Source organism: Chelon labrosus (assembly GCF_963514085.1).
Source record: "Chelon labrosus genome assembly, chromosome: 12".
NCBI lineage: Eukaryota > Metazoa > Chordata > Actinopteri > Mugiliformes > Mugilidae > Chelon > Chelon labrosus.
The window spans coordinates 8,331,619-8,354,312 of NC_140345.1; the positions used below are offsets into that span (position 1 = coordinate 8,331,619).

Sequence of the window (22,694 nt, forward strand, 5' to 3'; positions counted from 1 at the left end):
AAGTGAACATTTTCTTATAACGCTCTAAAACTGGCTATGTGTGTTAATATACTATATCGTCTTTTCACAAGTTTATTTTATTTTATGTTAAACTGTATTTTAATGCTTATGCTGTAACTGAGTACAGACATCTCTAAATAAAGTTTTTGCCTGGCGTGTTGTTTTTCTCCATTTCCCTTCCATCAGATTTTGATTTCGCGTTTTGTACTTTCTGGTCAGTAACGGTTCCCGTAGTTGCCGTAGTGGAAGAATGGCCGGTTGGATGTGGCTCCGCTGTGTTTTAGGTCCTCATCTGCAGCGAATTCACTGTTCACCGGAACAGTCCCGACCTGAACCCAGGTTGGGTAGGAGGGTATGGATGACTAAAATATTTTGCATTTGTTTTAAAACAACCGAGTCCGAAAACTGAGCGACATTTAATCTCTCCGCTACCATTTAGCTCCGCCTGCGGCCCGGAAGTGTCTCGTGTTTGTTATTGATGGAAACTGTCACTTCGCTAAATAACCGGGACGACAGTTAGTAAATGAATGAATGAATTGACAACCGCACAAGGACATGTCTTTTCGTTTGACTGTCACAGTATCAGTCAGTCGAACTGTACATTGAAACTGAGGCTTGTTGCAATTGCATTAACCTGCTTCTGCTAACGCTAGCTGGGAAGCAGGTGAGACGGAAGTTTGCCAAGACAAGAAGGAAAAAAAGATTAAAAACTCAACAGAAAACATAACCAAAACAAATGCATTAAACTTCAACGTAGCTATTTTAAAGTCGATACTTTGTAGGAATATACAAAGACCATTTGAGCGATACTGCTACTAGCTAAGCTAACGTTAGCTAATCAGTCTGAAAGACAAATGCTAGCAGCAATGCTCATGATAGGAACAATATTTATTTTTGCCAGGGATGGAACTACCAACCCAGGAGTCTGGAAAAACACACTGACAGCATTCTTGGTTGGGTCAGTATGATATTATATTAAATCGATATTATTGGAGAAGAAAAATGGAGATTTAAGTAATTAATGTGCATATGTTCTCCCTTCAGGCTTCAACACTGTGGTCCCTGTCCTACTACACCTCTCCTCTTCTCCTGTGCTATCTTTACAGGAAAGGCAAGTTGTATGAATTATACTTGATTGGAAACAAGAAGAGACTTACCTCTTGTCCACTGTTTTCTATAGTTGTGATCAGAGCTGATATATTAGCTGGGGACAGATGTGGCTTAGTGGTTAAAGAAGTCTTAGCATTAACAGCTGAGGTACCCTTGAGCAAGGCTCACTATTCCTTGTGAGTTTGTGGATCCAAATTACATATGGTCCAAATGGACGGGACAAATCTTATATATATTTGGATAACTCCTTTACATTCTCTGGTATTAACTTCTATTGTAAAGATTTAAGTTTACAACTCTGCAAAGTTACTTGAGAAAATGATTGGCAGATAAATTGGAAGCAAATGCTAGCTGACACTTAAGTTGTGATAAATCATAATTTCTGTTGCAGTTCTTAAAAAACAAAGACTTAACAAGATCTCGGTGTTAATTTAACTGATACATACTTACTGAAGTGAAATAATATCTTAATGGAATAATGTTACAATGTTATGTTTATAAATTTCCAGAAATATTCTGAGGAAAGTGTAGTAGAAATGTTTTAGTTTTGCCCACGGTAAATTGCTTTGAACAAGAATCATCCACTAAGTCTGTGCATCAGTAGACATGAATTGCTCAGGGTTGTGTGTTACTCTTTAGTGTATATTTGAGCTACTGATATTGATTTATGCACATGGTTGCAGGGCAGTTGTTATACTGTAAATCTTGTTATCGGTGCCTGTTAATGAGCCTTGTGTCTGGCACAGAGACGTGAGGGTGGTGACGATGTCTTTGTCATTTTTACTTTGTTCATTTTTAGGCTACATCTGCAGCAGTAAGTTGGTTCCGGTGAGCCAATATGTGGGAACCGTGTTGGTGTGCCTTCTAGGTGTGGCCTGTCTTAGAGGTGAGGCTACTGATTTTAACGAACTTGCAGGCAAAGACTTCTTCAGTTCATTCATCTTTAGTTATTATGACATATGCTGTATATGCTGCATACCAATAAGATTACTGACACAGCTGAACAAGGTCTGCACCCACAAAGCATACTAAATACGCCCTTGAGGCTTTGCACCAGAAGGTTTTTTTTATGTTTCACATGGACTCCGTGTATATTTTTTTCTGTTTCTGATTTCCTTCTCCCTCTTCATTTTTTTTATCAAGGGTGGGGTAGATGGAGGAATTCTGAGTACCTTCAGTTCATCTCAATTCTTGAAGAAACTAAGAACGATCACATACCAGAAAACAAGGTGAGATCATGGTAGCGCAAGGCAGGCACTCAATGTTTCAATTAGGACTGTAATGGTTTGTGAATAAAGGCCAGGTGGCAATGACTAATTTGACATTTGAGTAGTCATACTAAAGAAAACCTTGAACATAAGTCAATTATTATTTTTTCATATAGAAAAAACTCCGGTGCTACAACTTTGATTTCTCGCATTGGCCATCGGATTTCAACTGGACAGAAGTGAGCAGTCCGTAAGTCTTCACTTTTGTACTAAATTTCCATTTGAAATGTTCACTGCAGTATTATTCACATTAGAGTCAGTAAATACATGCATTCAAAGCTCTGTGAAGTACCCTGGATAAATATAGCCACGGGTTGTTAAATGCTATGTGCCTTACCTGACAGGAAACTTTCCAAGGCTGGTGTTTCTCTGCTGAAGCCAGAACCCAGATTGAGAGGGGCAGCGGACAGTGTCCTCAACTCTGTGCGCACGTTGCCATGTCACATCATCAGGTTTGTGAATAGTATCACGCTAACAGAATGCACACAGATATTAGAGGGCACCTTCCCCTTTCAAAAAAAATACTGTCTCTTCTGCTGCCTGTTAAGCCACAGTCTTGTCTTTCTCTCTAGTTTTCTCATTGCCCATTCATTTGGGAGGAGGATGCTCTATCCTGGCTCTGTGGGTTTGCTGCAGAAAGCAATGAGACCCATGCTGCAGCAAGGGCAGGCCAGACTAATAGAAGAGGTAAAAACAATAGCTCACGTAACACTTATATTTAATAATTAATAGACATTAACCTTAATCACCTTTTCCACACTTTGTCACAGTTTGAAGGCCAGAGGAACAAACTGGTGGCCTGCGACGGTAATGAGATTGACACAATGTTTGTGGATCGAAGGAGAGATGGAGGAGAGAATGGACAAACTCTGGTAACTTTCTGCAATGATTTGTTGTTTTTATGCCTCTGGTTTGTTCCGCGTTCAACAAAACACATTGGTTACAGCTGATTCTCAAATTCTACCTCAGGTCATCTGCTGTGAGGGAAATGCAGGCTTTTATGAGGTGGGCTGCATGAACACTCCACTGGAAGGTGAGGAATACCATTTAAATTTTGTGCAGAGGCTCGGAGTTCTTGTTCATCTGACACTGTTGTATTTCGGTTATTGTTCAATCATGTATTGTGCTGTAGGTGGGTACTCTGTTCTGGGCTGGAACCACCCTGGCTTTGGAGGAAGTACGGTAAGCAGTGTTGTCTGGGTTTGTACTACACTTAAAGCTAAACCAGAGTCAGTATACAATGTACGAATGCTTTGTTCATTCAGTTATTCAGTTCAACCAAACCGTGAAAGAGGAATAAAAGAGTGTGGAAATTCTGGTTTCAGTTGAACAGTATTGCACAACAGGCCATGTACACTCCCAGTATTGATAAAATCAGTCGGAGGAATGTAAATCTGGTTTAACATTCATGGCTTTGTAAGTGGATTTAGGGTTAGTATTAGTTTAATAATGCATGAACTTATTTTCTTTACTTCTGTCTTTCGGCCAGGGAGTTCCTTTTCCCCAGAATGAGGCCAATGCGATGGACGTTGTGATCCAGTTTGCAATTCACAAACTTGGCTTCCAGCTCAGCGACATTGTTGTGTATGCCTGGTCCATCGGAGGATTCACAGGTAGACTTAGACAAGAACAATACACAGTCTGCACTTTTTATGCCAAGCGTGACTTTTATGTTCCTCCTGCTTGTCTTGTTTTCATTTTTGTTCCTCTCTTCTATTTCCTTTCTCAGCAACTTGGGCCGTCATGTCATACCCAGAGATCCAATCAGTAGTGTTGGATGCGTCCTTTGATGACCTCTTGCCTCTGGCCCTCAAGGTCATGCCAGACAGCTGGAGTGAGTCCTATGTGTTAAAAATTAAATTAACTTTCAGCAGACAGTTTTGTTCCAGCAACCTAAGTATCTCTGCCTCTTTCCAGGACCGTTGGTGCAGCACACTGTAAGGCAATACATGAACCTTAACAACGCAGAGCAGCTTCTCAAGTGAGTAGAACGGTCAGATTATTTAAAAAAACCTAAATTGTGGAAAGTAAACGTCTGAATCAGTAAACATTTTACAATACAGTGCAAGCAATAATGAAACTAGAGCGGTTTGCATTGTGCATAGTGACGTAGTTGATGAGTAACACAGCTGCTTCTCTTCCTCTAGATACCAGGGACCAGTCCTGCTAATCAGAAGAACAAGAGATGAGATCATCACCACAACGTAAGTCTCCACTAAAACCTGCCAGCCAACAACTATAAAAAATAAATCGTTTTCTGTTGTGTAAGCCCCAAATGACAGATATATGCTTAATGAATGCTAATTGTTATGTGAGTGTACATTATAATGTAGTCTTAAGATTATAAAAATGTTGATTGGCTTAGAAGGTGAAAAACTACTTTTAAGTAATCTCCTGCCTACATATGGAATCTGATGTCGACATGGATCCATTCAGTCTTTCAGTTTTTGTTTATTTCATTCAAAGAAGGTTGAGTTGATTCTAAATGCTGTTTTCTAGTAATGCACCACACATCAAAGCTGCACCGTACGCACTTACCCAACACCTGTTCACACATGTGAAACAGCCCAGCACTTCCATAGTACTGTTACTAAATCAGCAGCTCTGTTAAGGATTAGGTTCACCCCAATCATGAAATTACATCCAGCATTTCCTTGATTTGCAGTGTCTAGAATTGCATATATTAGGTTGTCTAATTTAATATTAACTGTCTCAAAGATTTCTTTTGCCACACTAGTCGACTGTTAAATCCCCCAGCCTTCTCCTCCAGAGACCGTATCTCCATACTCCGTAGTCCACCTGCACTTTATAGACAACTACTCTTAATCCTTCTGTGACATAGCTGATGTACACCACTGTTATTACAGTGACATACAATTCGCCGCTGTTCGTGTGTGCTACTGTGTGCTTTCTCTGGTGTATATTACAGATTTTCTCGTGTGTTGCTGCTATAGTTTTCATTTTTAATGCTGCTGAACCAGAGAGCTGCTGAACTCGGCTCATTGTTTTGTACCAGAGAATGACAATAAAAACTTCTTATCTTAGTAGTGGACACATGTGCAGTCATGTGCTCTCCTTGTATTATTCCTAAAATAAAAAAAAAAAGGCTACTCGTTTACAGAAGTGGACATTTCTTGCCAAGCCCTAGTTATCTTCAGTTTGCATTGAAGATAACTAGAATTTCATTTGTGGTTCTTGCAGCAAAATCGACATCAAAAAAATCTGTGTCCCTGTGGAATAATAGTCAACATGCTGTAAACATGTTTTAAGGCGACACTGTTTTGGTACAAAGTACTTCCAATAAAAACTGTCCAAACACTGTTCCCAGTAAGAAGACATTGTCATTTTTGAATCTGTGAACCCATCAAATGGAATTCTATTCATCACCATTGTGCCATGGAGAAATAAATCCTCCACATTAACTAACTGTATGTTTGATATTCTATGACAGGGGTCCAGAGGACGTCATGTCCAACAGAGGCAACGACCTCCTGCTCAAACTGCTACAATTCAGGTTGGTCTCCTCATCCTCAAATACTTAACTTCAGTAATATCACTGAAAGAATACCACACCATGTGTTTGGACTTGTTGAGTGATGCATATGTAAGCGGTAATGTTGTTTTCTTGGCCAGATACCCCAAAATCATGACAGATGAAGGGATTAGAGTTGTCAGACAATGGCTGGGAGCCTCCAGTCCCTTAGAAGAAGGTGGGTGTAGTTTGGAGATGATGAAGTAAAGCTAACATAAATAAATATAATTAAACTTGGTACATTTTGTCTATATTTTGAACAGTTGTACTTGTGATAAACTCTTTGTCATCTCACTCTTGCTCTGCAGCATCTGTGTACAGTGGCTATGAAGTGGACGATGACTGGTGTGTGTCTGTGCTGCAGTCCTATCAGTCAGACAGAGATGTTTTGTTTCCATGGAGCGTGGGTAAGCCCTGGCTCCTTTCACATTTACTAAGCAAATAAAGGACACACTGTACTTCCCACGAACATGCATGTATTACCCCATGTGATGTTTTGCCATCCACCTGTTTCCAGGTGAGGATATGACACTAGAGGGAAGGCGGCAGCTGGCTCTCTTCTTGGTAAGGAAGTAATCTGCTGTTATCTACATACTCAACATCAGTGTTCACAGTTGTATGTCTGTCTAGTTTAAAGGGCAACAACTTGTTGTCTTTATCTAATCAGTCCAAGGTGTGTTCTTTAGACATTCTCTTCCTCATAACCACTTATAGTCAGAGTCTAATTTATTTTTCTTTGATAAACCTCCTCTTGTTGAACGATGGCTTACCTTCCCCCTTCTCTCACACACTCCAAAACAGCATATCACAGCTATTCACAGACATCATTACCACCAAGGAACACTTTCCTGGTCGCCATAGTAACCAGCTCACCTGTGCTCTCAGGTTGACTGGTGTAATATATTTCACCGCACTCAGCTTATTGAAGTCATTTAACATCAAACAAGAGGAGTGCCATCAATTACAGCTAATGCTATGCTTTTCCTCCCCGGGTAATGCCTTCTAAATGAGGCTTTATTCACCTCCTGTGTAAACCCTTAAGAGATGGGAGAGATTTGTAAGGCACTGAGCCTGATAGACCGAACCTAATATAATCAAGTTCTGCACTTTTTGTTCATTGCCCTCCCACACCTCTCATTCTCCATTCCTCCTCCATCCCCACTGTCTTCTCTCTCCAAGGCACGGAAGTACATGCGAAACTTTGAAACAACACACTGCACTCCTCTCCCCGCCAGTGAGTTCCACTCACCCTGGAGACTGTAGAGGAGGGAGGGACGGACGGATGAGGGAAAAAACGAACGGCAAAGGATTTGGATGGCCTGTGGTCAGAGTGTGTTCCTGGCATGGTGTGATTGTAACGAGATTTTGTTCCAGATGGTTTTCTAAGACAGATTTATTGTCACGTATAGTGTTGGTGTGGTGGTATTTGGAAAGATCTGGTTCAATTGTCACACTCTGCCAGCCTGAAACTTGTAAAATACAATAGATATTTTCTTTTAATTTTGTGTTTAGTTATACTTTTCAGTGTTCCCTTCAAAAAAAAGGAAAGGACGCATTTTAAGGAAAATGCTCAAGCCATTACTCACTCCTTCCATTGTTCCCTCTTTGGCTGTATTTGTAAAGCAACTGTAAGTACAAACACACTTTCATCTAATAGATAAAAAAAGAATGTTGGCAGAATTTTAATCTTTAAAAATGCAGCCAAAGTACTGAAGCTGTTAAGGTTCATTTATTTCCTGCGGGCACCATCTTTCAGAACAAAGCTGTATCCTAAAGCAATGATCTTAAATGTTCTATTAAGTATGCTAAATAAAAAAATTCACATAAGGGATTTGATTCTTTTGTTCATTATGAGATAAGTGTTGGACAAATTGCACAGATATACAAAAGACTAAGATTAAACGATTGGTACACCCCAAAGACCACTGTCTTTTAAAAGGGCTTTATTGAATTCCCTTATTACCACAATCAACTTGAAAAATGAATATGAAAATTAACAATGACATGAAAAACAGTGGAAGTAAATCCTGATTTACACAGGACTAAAGGGACAGTTACATCATTTTCCTGAAGTTGTTCATGGCTTCTGTCACTTTCTCAAGTTCAGATTGGCTCTGCCGTAGCTGTGGAGAGAAGGACATGATTATTTACCAGGAGTTCACATGTCTTACAGTCTGAAAAACCCTGTGAGGCAATTTCTTTTTCCCACCTTCTCAGCATCCTGCTCCTGCACCTTCACTGGCACCTTCTCCTTGTAGTCATTCTTCATCATCTTTTCTCTCAGTTTCTCCATCTGTTTCTCCAAGTCACCTTTCTTTGTCATCAGCTTAGCCACTTCCTTTTCCACATCAATGAGACCCTGGGGAAGAAAAGGACAACAGTTGAAATCTCTTGTTATTTCAGGTCTGTAAAGGATTAACACTGAACCCAAATCCAAGAAGTGCTCATTTAAATTCTATTCCTAGAATACCTGCCTTGATTACCAAATATTTTTAGCCTATTGAGGTGCTGTCGTGTAAATACAAGTGGTGAACTCAACCAATTTGCAACTGATAATATATTTATGAAAAACATCACAACATCTGTAGAATAAGTGGCTATAAATATACCAGATACCCACCGCTGATATTAGAGGGATGGAAATAACCAAACAGAACAAGGCAGATTACTGGGCCTCACCTTCAGCATAAGGTTGACAGTGCATCTGTCAGACGCGATAGCAACAGCGCAGCCTTCTGGGACGGGCTGGTCGGCTGTCAGAGGGATGACTGCTTGAGAATAAGACAAGGTCTGAATCTGCAGACTGTATTTCTGCACCAGGGACACGGTTGCAGAGTCTATGCAGTGGAGGTAGCCTAGGGGAGAAAAATACAAAATGTTAGATATCATCACAGTCTATGGAGACAATCCGTGAGGGCAGAAACAGACCTTTGTATTAGCTTATTTTAATTACTTTTCCCCCCAGTCGCTTAGTTTAATCAATTTAAAAAAACATGTTTTATAACAACAACATACAGTATGCTTAGAGGTTTTAGCATAAAAGCTAATGCATATTAAGTACTGAAAATATACAACTGTGAAATCATTCAGTAAAGCACCTCAAAACTGTACTTGAATATATTATTATATGCACTGAGGTAACAGGTGAGAGTGTTTGCAGTGTTCTTAAAATAATAGGTGTTGAGTAAAATGAAAAAGCTTGGACCAAAAATAAATGAATATTTTTTAAAGTAACTTTGAGACTTGAGCTAGTGTGTGTGATCTCACAGTCAGCTCTGGTCTTGGTCAGGTTGTAGTCAGCCCTTAGTGATCGGATCGTCTTGACCACAGTCATAATGAACTCCATGTCACGGTCGACCTCCTCGCTGTTCCAGCAGAACTACAAGAAATCACAGAAAACCCCTTTACTCACTATGACATAAAGCAAAACACCCCAGACTATTAGCTATTAGAAATAATCATTTGAACATCAATGAGTTTTAAACACCGCCTCATCTTTTCTCTTCATCTCACCTCTTTGGTGTCAGGGTAGGATGTGACGCAGATGCTGGGGGGGTCGCTCTGAGGCTGTCGGCGTGGTAACCTCTGGTAGAGTTCCTCAGTGACGAAGGGCATCACGGGGGACAGAAGGCGCAGACCAACCTCTAGACAGGTGTAAAGAGTCTGTCTGCACACCAGGGCTTGTCTCTGGCTGCTGCTGTCTTCCTCTGCTTTACTGAACACTGGTTTCACACTTTCCTGCAGGAAGAGTTTGCAATAGTCGATATAAGGACATGAACTTCTTTAGACTCAGGCTGCTCAGTAGCCTCAAAGTTCCTTACCAGATAAACATCACAAAGCTCATACAGCCAGAAGTTGTAGATGGCGGTGGTAATGCCTGGGAAGTCGTAGGCCTTGAAGCCGGCGTCACAGAGACCAACAGCAGCGCTCAGCCTGGACAGAATCCACCTGTCTGATACACTCTCCTCCCCGGACAGCTGAGCGGATTGAAAGGAATGTGAGACAAAATGTTCAGACCCAACACGACTCCTGTCCTATGATTATTAGCAAACAAACCCCAAGGCAAATGTGGTACAAAAACTACTTACAAGATTCTTGGTCAAAATACATTATGTATGTTACTCTGTGAATATAAATAAGTATATAACAGTCTTTGTGTGTCTCACCTGGGCTTTCTCAGCTGGTACGAAGTTGTCTCCCAGTGTCTTCATGGCAAACTTCACAGCGTTCCACAGCTTGTTACAGAAGTGACGGTAACCCAGGATGCGGTTGACATCCAGGTTGATATCCCGACCTGTGAGAAGCAGAGAGGCCTAACTGATGACTGTGGTAAATATTAAAATACACTCACCTCATAACTATAGACATTCTATTCTATTCTATTCTTCATTCGATTTATTACGCCAAGGTTGAAAATGCAGGCCAGTGGAGTAAAATAAGAGGAAAATGTGAGAAATACACAAAACAAATAAACTGACCTTGGCTAGTGTAGGCGCACAGGGCAAAGCGGAGAGCATCTGTGCCACACTCTGGGATGCCATTTGGATAGTCTGACTTCTGGCCCTGCTTTGCCTTTTCCACCTCCACCGGATCCAAGTTGCTGTCTATCAACTGGGCATGAAGACCCTAGAGGACAGAGAGGTGGGAAGTAAAGAGAGTGAGGGTGTCTTCGACAAGTTTCCCTTTTCATCTAGAGAATAAAAAACCATTTCAACTGCTTGATGTTTTTAATTGGCCAGGGAGGAAAGAACCTTTAAACGGAAAACATTCAGGCTCAAGTTCAGTTTACTACAAGTCCTTCAGTGCCCTCTAGAGGACAGGTCTGCTTCATCTGACTGAGCAATTTCCCCCCAGCTGGTGAAGAGATTGATGGACCCAATAAAGGCTTGTTGAAAGGAGAAAAATGTGCTTAATAAAGCTTATGTAAGAATATGGCCCTCAGGGGAACAATGAGTGGTTGGCGACCATGAAAAAGGCAACCCAAATGGGAAATGGAAGAACTCATACGTATTTCTGTGTAACAGCATGTATCTAAGTGTGATGAGGCTTTACCTCGAGGGAGATTCCTGTTATGACATCTAGAGGATCAATGACATTGCCCAGAGACTTGCTCATCTTTCTTCCGTGAGCATCCCGCACCACTGCATGAAGATAAACCTGTTAAAAAAAACAACAACGCACAATTACTTAGTCATGTAACACTAATATCAAATCTAGTTTTGTCACGGTGCAGTGTTGGCTGGTATGATTTTTCTCACCTCTTTGAAGGGCAGCTTGCCTGTCAGTTTGAGGCCCATCATCACCATGCGCGCAACCCAGAAGAACAGGATGTCATGGCCAGTCTCAAGCAAGGTGCCAGGGTAGAACACATTCAGGTCCTGGGTCTAATTGAAAGCCAAAAACAACATTTAGGACAAAATACATAAACACAATGAGAAAACTAATTAGATTTTATAAGCAACACCGGGAAAGGTTCAGGTTTAGCATGGGCATTAAGTTTAATATTTGAATAAAAGTTAGAAGAGAACAAAAATTTCACTTTATATGCTTTTTATTATTAGAGATACTCTTTCCATCTACTACAAAAAAGTGCCCTTTGTGTCAGTAGAAAGTGGGTTGACCTCAGACTTTTACCTCATTAGGCCATCCAAAGATGGAGAAGGGGAAAATGCCAGACGAGAACCAAGTGTCCAGAACATCCTCATCTGAAACACGGGAACAAAAGTTATTTAATCTTTATAAATATGGAGTGCAACTAATTCAATTAGGAGAGTCTGGGTCTTTGCATAACATAAAGTGATTAGGTAAATTTATAATATTTGTGATACTGAGACAGCTAAATTGAAAACTGTTAAGTCTTACCTTGCCTGAGGGCAACTTTGTCAGCAGACACATTGAAGCGTTTCGCTGCCTTCTCTCTGGCCTCATCCTCTGTTCTCCCACTCACCCAATAATGACCATCCATATCCTGGACCACAGCAAAGAAGAAACAAATTAAAGACAGACAATAGGACATGCAGATTACTGAGGCAAATAGCTTTTATCTGTCATCTGAAAGCTTCCAGGCCTTGACAATAGTGATGGGAGTCATGTTACCTCTCCTGGTTTCACAGAGGGATCATTGATAGTGACAAAGTAAGCAGGAATACGGTGACCCCACCACAGCTGCCGAGAGATACACCAGTCCCTTAAAGGAAGACGCATACATAGCATGTGAAACGGTCTGTGTGCATGACTGATTATTCACAGTGAGCTAAAACAATTAGTCAATTAGTTGATAACAGATGATAGAAAATTAATTGAAAGCAATTTATATGATTTGTGCTGCATGGCTCATCAAATGAGATGCTGCTTTTCTTCATCCTATGTGATGATATCTTTAGACCTTGAACAAAATAAGCTCTTTGAGTTGGGCAATTTTCACTATTTTCTTTTATTTATTTTGAAATATTCATCAAATAATTACAAACATATTCTGCAGATTAACTGTTAGTAGCAGCCCTATGAATGTGACATTAGAAGGAATATTCAGACATTTTCATTCATTGCAGTTCTTTCAAGATTTCAGTGTAAAATGCCCAAGGTGCATAAATGTAACATATCAAAATCATAGCAGTTATTGTGGCAATACCCTACATTCATTAAACTAGACACAAAAAACATTAGGTCTTTGTTTGCACACAGAAAAATCATAAAACAGAAGAGGCATCAGGTAGAGATAATTACCTGATGTTGTCCATCCAGTTGAACCATGTCTTGAGGTGGTGATCAGGGATGATTTTGAGCTTGCCCTCTCGGACAACGTCTGCCGCCTGCTTGCCCATATCTGTGCAGTTCACATACCACTGCGGCTTCAGCAGTGGCTCCACAATGTCCTTGGAACGACTGATGGAGTAGATACACAATGGGGCTTAAAAGATAGTCCTGGGATAAACAAATGCACAATGTTCCACTTCTGTACACAAACCCAACTTTACCTGCAAACTGGGACAACCATGGGGTTGTCTTTAATCTCCTTAAACTGGCCTCTGTCCTTGAGCGCCTGAAGCACTGCTTTTCTGGCCTCAAATCGTTTCATGCCCTGGAGGAGAGAAGGAACAGTTAAAAAATGAAAAACTTTAAAATAAAATCGCCACACCAAGCTAACTATGAAGAAGCCTGACTTTTAATGTCACAGAGGAAATGCCCACGCTGCAGGGGGAAGGACGATAATGAGACACTATACCAGGAAGGGAGGAGGCACGTTAATGAGCAGGCCATTCTCATCCAAGATGTTGATGAAGGCCAGATTGTGTCTCTCTCCAACCTCGTAGTCATTATGGTCATGGGCTGGGGTGATTTTGACAGCACCTTAACAGAAAATGGTGCGAAGGGACAGGAGAGGGAGAGAGGGTAAAAAAAGGACAAATGTAATGAGGAAAGTGACCTGGTTTAACGATTTGTTATGATTACTTATTCTCAGCAGCCTGCAGGCCCACAGGCACAATCACTGTCTCCTGTAACCATGCCTACCTGTTCCAAAGTTCATGTCCACAAAGTCATCAAAGACTATTGGCATCTTGCGGTCACAGAACGGGTGAAGCACCATTTTTCCCTTTAGATGTTGATATCTGGGGTCAGCAGGATGGACAGCTACGGCGCTGTCTCCGAGCATCGTCTCAATACGAGTTGTGGCCACAATCACCTCCTCATCTAAGAGAAACCGAACTCGAAATGTAACCAACAGTTGAAGTGGCACCAAGTGTCTTTACTGGAAATGTCTGCGCTTCATGAGTTCACGTACCTGATCCATCAACCTTGTAGGCGAAAGACACCAAGACCCCAAACTCCACTTTCTCCTTATAACCAGGCACAGGTAAGAGAGTCCTGCCAGTCAGTTCCTTTTTATCCACCTGAAGTGAGGTGAAAAAAACTATGAGTATACCTTAGACTATATTCAGTCATTCAGAGCTTTAGATGCAATGTTTTGTGTATTACCAACCTTAGTAATCAGTCATTCCACGTATTACGTGTGTATTATCATTGAAATGATTTTAAACACAAAATCTTGTATTTTTGGTTAAAACACAAACAATGCATTTACATAGTTTGAAACCCTAACCTCAAAGTAGCAGTCAAGTACACTGACAAGTTTTGTTACTTCTTATCATACTGAACATGGACTTACAAACTATTTATCTAATAAGGTGCACTGCTCAATATTCATTTAAAATCCTTAAATACAGAGTAACTTGCCTCTATGTCTGAGATGGCAGAGTTCAGCGTGCAGGACCAGTTGACCAGCCTCTTGCTCCTGTAGATTACTCCCTCCTCGTGCATGCGGATAAAGGCTTCCTGGACTGCATAGGAAAGTTTCTGAAAAACAAAAAGAAACATAAAATGAAGCATTTCTTTAAATATTATTAAGATCTATGCAGGAATCTCAGAAAACTCACAGGATCCATAGTGAAGCAGGCTCTGTCCCAGTCCAGAGAGGAGCCCAGTTTCTTAAGCTGGTGATAGATACGGTCTCCCTTCCTGCAAAGGCAAAAGGACAAAATTTATTCTTGTATTTCTCTTTAACTTTCTTTTACATATTTTCTGCTAGTTCCTCCACTCACTCGTTCTTCCATTTCCAGACTTCCTGGATGAAGTTCTCCCTGCCCAGATCATGGCGGCTCATGCCTCTCTCCCTCATCAGCTTTTTCTCCACCACCACCTGGGTGGCGATGCCAGCGTGGTCACAGCCCGGGTTCCACAGGGTGGTCTCACCTCGCATCCTATGCCTGCACAGACAAAAAAGAACAACCTCAGCTCAAACACATGGCTTTCAGAAAACAACAACTGAAGTGAAAATGGACAGATGGAAAACCCATGATGCAGAAAAAGTCAATTTGAACTTACCATCTGGTCAGAGTGTCTTGAATGGCGTTGGTGAGGGCATGACCCAGGTGAAGTGATCCAGTCACATTGGGTGGAGGGATGCACATCATGAAGATGCCACGAGGGTTCTGCTCACTGATACTCTTCCTCTACAGAGTGTGGGGAGAGACAGGTTATTGGATGCTAAAATGATCGACAGAAATACAGCTGTGATAATATTCTGTGAGGAAAAGGGCGTTCTTACCCCATACTCAGGCTTGAAGAATCCTTGCTTCTCCCACCATGGATACCAGGCAGCCTCCACATACTGAGGACTGTAGGAATCGGGAGGCAGACTAACAACATCTGGCAAATCAGAAGATAAAGAAAGCTTTGAGTTATGCAGTTAAAGCTGTATCACACGAATATGAGATGAAACGCTTCAAATTATAGAGGGTGCATAGAGGATCTCACTGAGTGGTAAAAATAAACCTGACATGAATTAAGTAAGAGAAAAAACGTAAGAAACCAATAATACTGCCAAAAATTCTAGACAGTGAGAAGTCTGTGGATACCAAGATAGAGACATGTACCTGAAGCAGAATTTGTTCTCCAACAAGAGCACTTCAAAGGATGCTCCGGGTGTATTTGATTTATTTGATGTTTCATTCAGAAACTGTATGATTTTGTTACACAGACAGAACAATGCTGTTCTTTTATGTAGTAATCTGTGCAATCAGTTACAAAGCAGCTAAACACTTTGCTGCTTTGTAACTGATTGTGTGAATGAGCCAATGGCAGAGACTGCATATTTGTGTGTATCTATCTGGACAGAGTGACCATGTGATGTTATGTTAAACCCTCCATTACATCCGATGACACATAATCAACAATCACCTTTTTTGTCTCCAGCAGGGGTAGCGACGTTGTATGTAATCACCCCCAACTCCTTCTTCTCAGGTTTGGCCTTTTTCTGAGAGAAAAGCGCGGGATAAAGCACAGTTGACAGTCTATAAATGAGGAAACTGTTCCTTGAGGTCTGTAAAAAATTGCACAAACTTCTGTTTTTGTAGAAGTTGCCTATCTATACCTCTGCTGGTGGTTGAGTCTTTTTCTTTGCCTCCATTTCTTTCTTCTGTTGGAATTTTTCCAGCTTTTCTTTCTTCTTTGCTTCCTTTTTCAGCTGGGCTTCTGTCTTTGGAGGGCCTGAAGGAGGAAACAAACCAACAGAATAAGTATTACATTATATATAATGGTATACTAATATTTTAACTGTTACATTGAACTTTCTAACCATTAGCAGCGGCACCGGCAGAGTCAGCAGCAGGACTGCCATTCACAGATTTAGCATTTGCAGCGGAATTTGTTTTTGGTGTCACTGGGCCCATCTTCTCACAAAGAGTGATCTCCCCCAACACCTTCAGGAACTGTGGCTGATTAATGCAGGTGGTGAACCATCTAGTAACATTAGTCAGAGCCTTCCTGTCTGATGGCTCCAATGCCTAACGATAAAAATAATAACAAAACATATCACATCAGCGGAAAGTGGAAAAACCTGTAAAACAACAAAGTGTTGTGCAGCACACATACATATTTGAATGGTAGAAGAACAGCTGTGGCAACAGCCATATCAGCCAGGGTTATGCTCTCTCCCACTAAGAAGGTTCTTGGTGCCAAGGCCTGATCGAGGACCTTCAGAACGCGCATTAACTCTGCACAGGAACTCTGCTGAAGCTGAGAACACAAAAAGTCAGAGGATAAACATTCAAAGGATAAATCACACACATCATATCCCCAGTCCAAATAAGTCCTTGGTTACCTTTTTATCCACCCCAATCACCCCCATCAGAGGGAAGACCACAGCACAAGACACTGGGGTCAGCTCATTGTCGGCAAAGCTGAGCCACTGCCACACCTGGCTCTGCTGCTTTGCATCTACCCCAGCCCTCTTTGCCTGACAGGCCAAGTACCAAGCCACAGCACTGGCCCCACTCAGAACTGAGTCACCTTCCCCAGCGCCCAGCACAAGGGTCGGTCTAGAGCGGGCATTCAGGGACGCAGGGGGGTCCTGGGTGATGATCCGCGGGCGGGAGGACGGACCAAACTCTGCAGCAATGAGAGCCACAAGGCTCCTGAAATCATCAGGGTGAGGGGACACGTAGAGGGTGGCCATCTCTGGAGGACACACAAAAAAATGTAGACTGTGAGACGATTATGATATAATCACATTTGTTTTTGTTTACCTCTGTCTGCCAGACAATGGTGAAGAGGGTGTGTTCGCCAGTCACATGAGTAAATGAATGTTACTCCGAACTACACGGCATTTATGGTGACATTAGCAGTGTTGCAACTTTTATAAACAAATTGCTTTCAATTCATTTATGGAAACAAGTTTAAATACTGTCCAAAATCATCGGAGACGACGGCTATGTGAGCTGTTAGCACTGTCACTCTTTCACTTTCTGCAGAGCTCATCTCTGCCACCTGTCAAAGACTGACGAGAAGTCATGCCAACAGGCTAGTTAGCTTTAGCTAATCCTTTACAACTAGAGTATCCGTAACTACAAGGTAAGTTTTAAATAGCTTCAATTACTCAGCAACTGTTTTAAACTCGTTCTAATGTTAGTGTTTAAGAAACCTGTACGTTGTTATTAAAACACATTGTACGAACTTAAACATACCTTTGAATGAAACAGAAAGAGACGTCAGCTTAGCAGCATCCACAGAAACACATGAGTCCTCTCCGGCTCTGCGCCGTCTGATGCAATGAAAACGGCAACGCGCAACTTCCGCCACAAACCGGACGTTGTTGATGAAACGTTTTCATTTTTAATACCGCTATAATAAAATAAATAAATAAATAAATAATTGCATGAAACTACTTGACTTCTATTTCCATTTCACTTTTCTTCGGTTAATTTAAGCAATAGCATCAAGACTTTCTAAATACAGATGTAGAAATTTAGGCCAAATGTTGCTCAAGTAATATATTTGGCTGTATATTCTTAAATTAATAAAAGTATATCAGATTCAGATAAACTGCCCTACTATTTTTATGTTTTGTAACTGGAGTATTGCCATTAATACATTTAGTAGAATTTTACAGTAGTAATCACTGGAAGTAACAACTTCTTCAGTGGTTTGTGAAGTTTAATCTGGAAAAGACGTAAGGGAAGCACTTAGGTGTGTTAAAGTACAACAACTATACTACTGTAATAGACAAAATGCACCCAGTTATATTTAAGTACATGACTATTTCAATGACAGGACTATACAAATGAAGAGATTTAGGGAAATGTTATAATGGTATGTGAGCATACTCTTTTATTCAAATGTACAGATGCAACTTTTGTCACACATGAATTATCTTGAGTAATTACATCCAAAAGCACAGTGTGCACAGTGTTTGTTAAATTACAGTTGGTTCAGCCATTAAATATAACAGATTGGACAGCCAGCCTTCTGCAGTGAAGTGTAAGACCTACAGTGTAAGACATTTGAAATTTACTACATTTGAATCAAAAACATCCGATGATCCTTTTATAACATCTAAGGCATATCAAATGACATCACCCTTTTTCACACACCAAACCAAACTGGAACTAAAAATGTTTTTCAAATATAGCGTTTGGTCCATTCATTCTTCCGACTCCTGCCCAAAGACCTCTCTTACTGCACCAGTGGCCATATCTACCATCCCCATTATTAGACCACCTCCCAGCCTGAACACATTGCCCACTCCATTTCCACTTCTCCATGCCAGGCTCCCAAACCCTTTGCCTACAGCTTGTGCTTGGCCCCCCACCTCAGACATCACTGTTCCGACGTAACCCTCACTCTGCTCCCACAGACACCCTCCAAAAAACTTGGTCACCCACCAAACATTATCCAGCGCATCACCAAATATCCCCACTGTGTCTCCAGCCAGGGTGCCCATTCCAGTGACCCCAGTGTAGCAGCTGCTCATCAGGGCCTCCGACATGGAGGAGGTGCAGTGGTAAATCCCAAAGAAGCAGGTCTCCCCGATACCAAGCAGCATTTCTGCTGCTGAGCCTATCCCGGACAGGACATCAGAGATCAAGAGGTGGAACACAGTCAGAGTGTCTCCAGGCAGAGCAGACAGAACTCCAAGGTCTTCCTGAAGAACATATGTCACCTGGATCAAGATCAAAAAATGTTAATAATTAAATGGCATAGAAACTTGAGTTAATGCAATTGAAACCACAGTCAACACCACCTACTAACCACACCTCATTCCTGCCTTTGGGAGGAGCAGACTGGAATGAGGACCTTTAACAAACAAACCTGAACATGTTAAAATGTAACGTGACAACACCAGTCTTCTTCTCAGTGTTTTCTGTCACAAACTCTAACACTTTGTTAGATATTCTGAGGTATCTAACAAAGGGCTCAAGTGCCAAAACACAAAATGATTACAAATGCTCTGCTAAATCCTTTTAATATTTGCATTTCTGTGTTAACTGTGCTTTCTCTTGATTTTTCAAAACGTGTTATCTTTTCTTATACTGTAATAAGTGATTATACTTATTATTCACTCATTTGCATTTTATAATTAATTTATAATCATACATACTTGCCTGTTAAATTAAAGGGGCACACTGCCAATTTTGCACAGTAATTTTATTTTGTATTTTATATATGTGAGGAGCAGCACTCAGCTTATGCAAACAGCTGATTTATGTGCCCTTTTAAACAGAGACAGACATAAATTAAGTTATAAGGGCTGGGACTGTTGGACAAAAAGCCAGAGTTCCAAACTAGGGTGTGGCAAAAGACTCTATGGTGCATTACAGGAAACATTTGTGGCAGTGTTTCTGGAGTCAGAAGATCTGAGCTTTTTCTGCATTTTTTTTTTTTAGAAGTTATCTCCTCAGTATTGCTTTTTTAAATTTAAATAAAGTAGGTTTGAATGGTTCATTGGGTTGCATCACCTGTCCAGGTAACTGTGTGACTGTAGAAAACACAGGTTGCAGAGGAGCTTTGAGGATCGACAGGGTGGTAGAGATGATGTAGACCAGGGCGCTGGTGGAATTTGTGTCATCCACGGACTCATAACCACCTGAGGACTCGGGAGACTCTGACCTGTCAGCTCCTGAATGTGCCACATCATGTAGTTTGTCACTGCTGCCCTCAGTAGAAATTGCATCTGCTGAAGTCTCTTTTGCGACATCAGCAACCCCAGCTTTCTCTGTCTGAGCATCAGCACCAGTCACCTGTTCCTGAGTTGCCTCTCTGCTTTCTTTAATGTGTTCTCTTGCATCTTGGCCAGTAGTGTCTGAGCCCGCCTCTGCACCATTAGCATCAGCCTCCATCTCTTCTATTTTTCCAGGAAGACCCACTCTGAGATCCACAGTCTTCTCTTCTGCTCCTCCACAGCCTTCAGAGAACAGCTCTGCCACTCCTAGAATCTCCTCCAGCTCCTTCACACTCACTTGCCTCTCCCATTCCTCCGTCTCTCTGATTAACCCGACACTGAAGCCGCCTTTCCCCTCTGGGGCAGCGCAGCACACTGCAGACCACAGCGGCTTTGTCAGACAATCCTTGTTTCCATCCTCTGCAGCCCCGAGGCCTCCAGCCCCGGTCAGGATGTAGAGATCTCCCCCTAAAGAGCTGCACTGTGGAATGACGCTTGACACAACCAGTGTTGTGACTCTAGACTCCCAGTGCTGAAGAGGGGACTCTGTGGTTGAGAGGGGATGAGATGGATCCCCGCCTCCTCTGAGAAGAGCTGGAACTGCTACTTTAATATTGTCTTCCTCCTCTGTCTGCCAAAAAAAATAAACAAAACAACCCGTTAATGGATGGATTCACAAGTACACACTTGTTAGAATAACTTACACTTGTTAGAATAACTTATCAACAAACTGCTTTCTAGTACTTTTTCTAATGATATGAATCCAAATGACATGTTAAGAAAGCAATTAAACAGATGTATTGCTATTATTATCAGTTTCTTTTTTTCTGTCTATTACATTTTCAAATACAGGGTAAAATAATATGGCTGAATATTTGTGTTTACTGCAATGGTGGATGAAGTACTCAGGTCTCTTAATAATGTAAATGTACCATTGCACTGTTCAAATGAAGATTCTGCACAATTACAATCCTACTTTAAGAGAAATATCAAGTAATTATTAGTAAATATACACTGTGTATTAAAAGCGTATACATTCTGCAGAATGGTTTCTATTAATAATTCTTTATAGAAGCAAATGGGTTCTACTAAGTTCTATTATTTTTATAGAACATTGGATTGAATACTTGTACATCTTTTGCTCTGTGAACAGGTGAAATGTAACAGTCATTGGTACTACTAACAGTTCATAATCTTCTTAGGCCCCATCCAAGAGGTCAGTCCAGCATTTTGATTTTATTATTTTTTTAAATTAAACGTTTTTACTGCGGGATCTGAAAAGAAACTGGTGACTATATCAGTCAGATAAATGTAGAGAAGTAAAAAGTACAATATTTCAGTGGAGCAAGAGTTAAGTAACAAGAAGAAGTATCACAAAACTGTACCATACAGTATGAACACACATTCTTTCCACATCTGTAACATCAACTATGCATTTGTTCTGTACTGTACTGTACAGTACAAAGTTAGATACTACTACTTTAGACAGCCTGATATGTCCTTACCACAAACTCTTCCCCCTCCTCTCCCTCCCTCGCTGTCCATCCATGGCTGAGATGGAAAGCAGAGTAGACAGCTGTGTCACAGGTCGGTCTGGACAGAGTGGCAAACGCCTGTCCCCCGGGCAGTCTGTGGCAGAGTGGACGCAGCAGAGGCCCTGCAGATGCTCCCCGAGGAGGTTTCTGTCTGTAGAAGCAGTGGCTGCAGAGGGTGAAGTCTGACTCGGAGTTGTCCTCAGCTGGAAGAGACAGGCCTGGGCCCAGCACTGCCAGCAGCCATACAGCCGCAGCAGCAGCACTGACAGCAGCAGGATACAGCATGGTGGTGGTGAGCACAGCAGATCCCCCCTCTCTCTCTCACACACACTTTCTCTCACACAGTGAGAGGGAGAGGCTTATAAATTATCCAGTAGTTTCCGTATATAGATGAAAAAGATAAGGTGGCCGAGGTTGGCTGCTGATTGCTAGTTGTTTGTCTCACTCGCTCCTCGTTTCGTCCTCCAGTTCGTCTGCAACCATGCCTGTCTTCTTTTAATGTCAGCTGTACTCTGAGAGAGTGAATCAGTGTTTGCAGGCACAATCTTGCTTACTCCTTCATTTCCCTTTTCCCTGACAGCCTCGCCCCCCTCTGTCAGTTCCACCCTCTATGACTCTCCCTCTGGCTGTACCTCCACTTCACCCCTCCCTCCAACACTCTCTATGGTTACACCTTTAACTCCCTTTGCTGTTTCGTGTACAAACTAGGCTCACACCCATTAAAAGCTGTCAATTACCTGTATGTCCACATTCCCAAACAATACTCATTGTAAAAGGTTATTTGACTGACGATCTTTTGTTGTCCACTGTTCTTAGTAAAGCACAGTCCTGAGAGTGCTGCCTCTGTATCAAGTCAGTTACTTTGCATTGCTTCCATATCAAGCAGAACTTCTGACTTAAAACTCAAAATTACAGCAACTGACAGCTCTAAATTTAACATGACCTCTTCATGAAATTCTCATTAAAGCTTAATCCTGCCAGCATTAGATTCACAGGGTCATTGTTTCAGCCAGGAGGGCAGAGACTCTTCCCAGCCAAAACACACTCCCTCCCTGCTCCTAAATATTAGAAAAAAATCCTGTTGAGACATGATCTTGGCACAGACTATTCTTTATGAAATCGTCATGTTGCAGAAGCAGCAAGTTGCATGTAATCTCATAAGCTAGAATTGCACATGTGAACAAAGCAATATCTAGAGGTGGAATCCTGCCACGCTGCTTTCAGGCTGCTTAAGAGTTATGACCAACATGAAC

The 22,694-nt window shown here is 41.5% G+C and overlaps 3 protein-coding genes across 3 annotated transcripts; 1 reads left to right on the forward strand and 2 right to left on the reverse strand.

Annotated features, from left to right (window-relative positions):
- Positions 1-97: 97 nt before the first annotated feature.
- Positions 98-7,737, forward strand: abhd16a (abhydrolase domain containing 16A, phospholipase). Its single transcript, XM_084556828.1, has 20 exons — positions 98-352; positions 902-958; positions 1,045-1,111; positions 1,910-1,996; positions 2,254-2,339; positions 2,495-2,568; positions 2,723-2,830; positions 2,951-3,065; positions 3,149-3,250; positions 3,348-3,411; positions 3,511-3,560; positions 3,868-3,991; positions 4,108-4,212; positions 4,296-4,359; positions 4,526-4,582; positions 5,830-5,892; positions 6,012-6,088; positions 6,219-6,317; positions 6,428-6,474; positions 7,090-7,737. The coding sequence occupies exons 1-20, from the start codon at positions 251-253 to the stop codon at positions 7,171-7,173; spliced, it is 1,632 nt and encodes a 543-aa protein (XP_084412954.1). The 5' UTR covers positions 98-250; the 3' UTR covers positions 7,174-7,737.
- A 99-nt stretch (positions 7,738-7,836) lies between these two features.
- Positions 7,837-17,518, reverse strand: vars1 (valyl-tRNA synthetase 1). Its single transcript, XM_084556827.1, has 29 exons — positions 17,433-17,518; positions 16,571-16,926; positions 16,342-16,485; positions 16,046-16,253; positions 15,842-15,957; positions 15,649-15,724; positions 15,017-15,117; positions 14,794-14,921; positions 14,511-14,675; positions 14,346-14,427; positions 14,146-14,265; positions 13,694-13,802; positions 13,423-13,602; positions 13,136-13,260; positions 12,888-12,991; positions 12,637-12,795; positions 12,007-12,097; positions 11,773-11,878; positions 11,545-11,615; positions 11,169-11,294; positions 10,963-11,067; positions 10,389-10,536; positions 10,077-10,204; positions 9,732-9,887; positions 9,424-9,648; positions 9,178-9,289; positions 8,590-8,765; positions 8,120-8,269; positions 7,837-8,033 (listed from the first exon to the last, which is right to left on the reverse strand). Exons 2-29 carry the CDS (start codon positions 16,922-16,924, stop codon positions 7,965-7,967), a joined length of 3,834 nt encoding a protein of 1,277 aa, XP_084412953.1. The 5' UTR covers positions 16,925-16,926; positions 17,433-17,518; the 3' UTR covers positions 7,837-7,964.
- Positions 17,519-18,045: 527 nt separating this feature from the next.
- LOC311497680 (uncharacterized protein) lies at positions 18,046-22,065 on the reverse strand. The gene is made up of 3 exons (XM_084558027.1): positions 21,412-22,065; positions 19,704-20,537; positions 18,046-18,907 (listed from the first exon to the last, which is right to left on the reverse strand). Exons 1-3 carry the CDS (start codon positions 21,724-21,726, stop codon positions 18,389-18,391), a joined length of 1,668 nt encoding a protein of 555 aa, XP_084414153.1. The 5' UTR covers positions 21,727-22,065; the 3' UTR covers positions 18,046-18,388.
- Positions 22,066-22,694: the final 629 nt, after the last annotated feature.

What these genes read in the sequence shown, in the direction of transcription:
- abhd16a (XM_084556828.1), top strand. Translation starts at nt 251, where the DNA reads ATGGCCGGTTGGATGTGGCTCCGCTGTGTTTTAGGTCCTCATCTGCAG. An exon ending in AACCCAGGTTGGGTAGGAGG is followed by an intron (nt 353 to 901) that starts GTATGGATGACT and finishes TATTTTTGCCAG; the next exon opens with GGATGGAACTACCAACCCAG. An exon ending in ATCACATACCAGAAAACAAG is followed by an intron (nt 2,340 to 2,494) that starts GTGAGATCATGG and finishes TTTTTCATATAG; the next exon opens with AAAAAACTCCGGTGCTACAA.
- vars1 (XM_084556827.1), bottom strand. Translation starts at nt 16,924, where the DNA reads ATGGCCACCCTCTACGTGTCCCCTCACCCTGATGATTTCAGGAGCCTT. An exon ending in TAACAGGAATCTCCCTCGAG is followed by an intron (nt 10,537 to 10,962) that starts GTAAAGCCTCAT and finishes TCTGTCCTCTAG; the next exon opens with GGTCTTCATGCCCAGTTGAT. An exon ending in CCTACCCTGACACCAAAGAG is followed by an intron (nt 9,290 to 9,423) that starts GTGAGATGAAGA and finishes GATTTCTTGTAG; the next exon opens with TTCTGCTGGAACAGCGAGGA.
- LOC311497680 (XM_084558027.1), bottom strand. Translation starts at nt 21,726, where the DNA reads ATGCTGTATCCTGCTGCTGTCAGTGCTGCTGCTGCGGCTGTATGGCTG. An exon ending in AGGAGGGGGAAGAGTTTGTG is followed by an intron (nt 20,538 to 21,411) that starts GTAAGGACATAT and finishes TTTTTTTGGCAG; the next exon opens with ACAGAGGAGGAAGACAATAT. An exon ending in TCACACAGTTACCTGGACAG is followed by an intron (nt 18,908 to 19,703) that starts GTGATGCAACCC and finishes ATCTTGATCCAG; the next exon opens with GTGACATATGTTCTTCAGGA.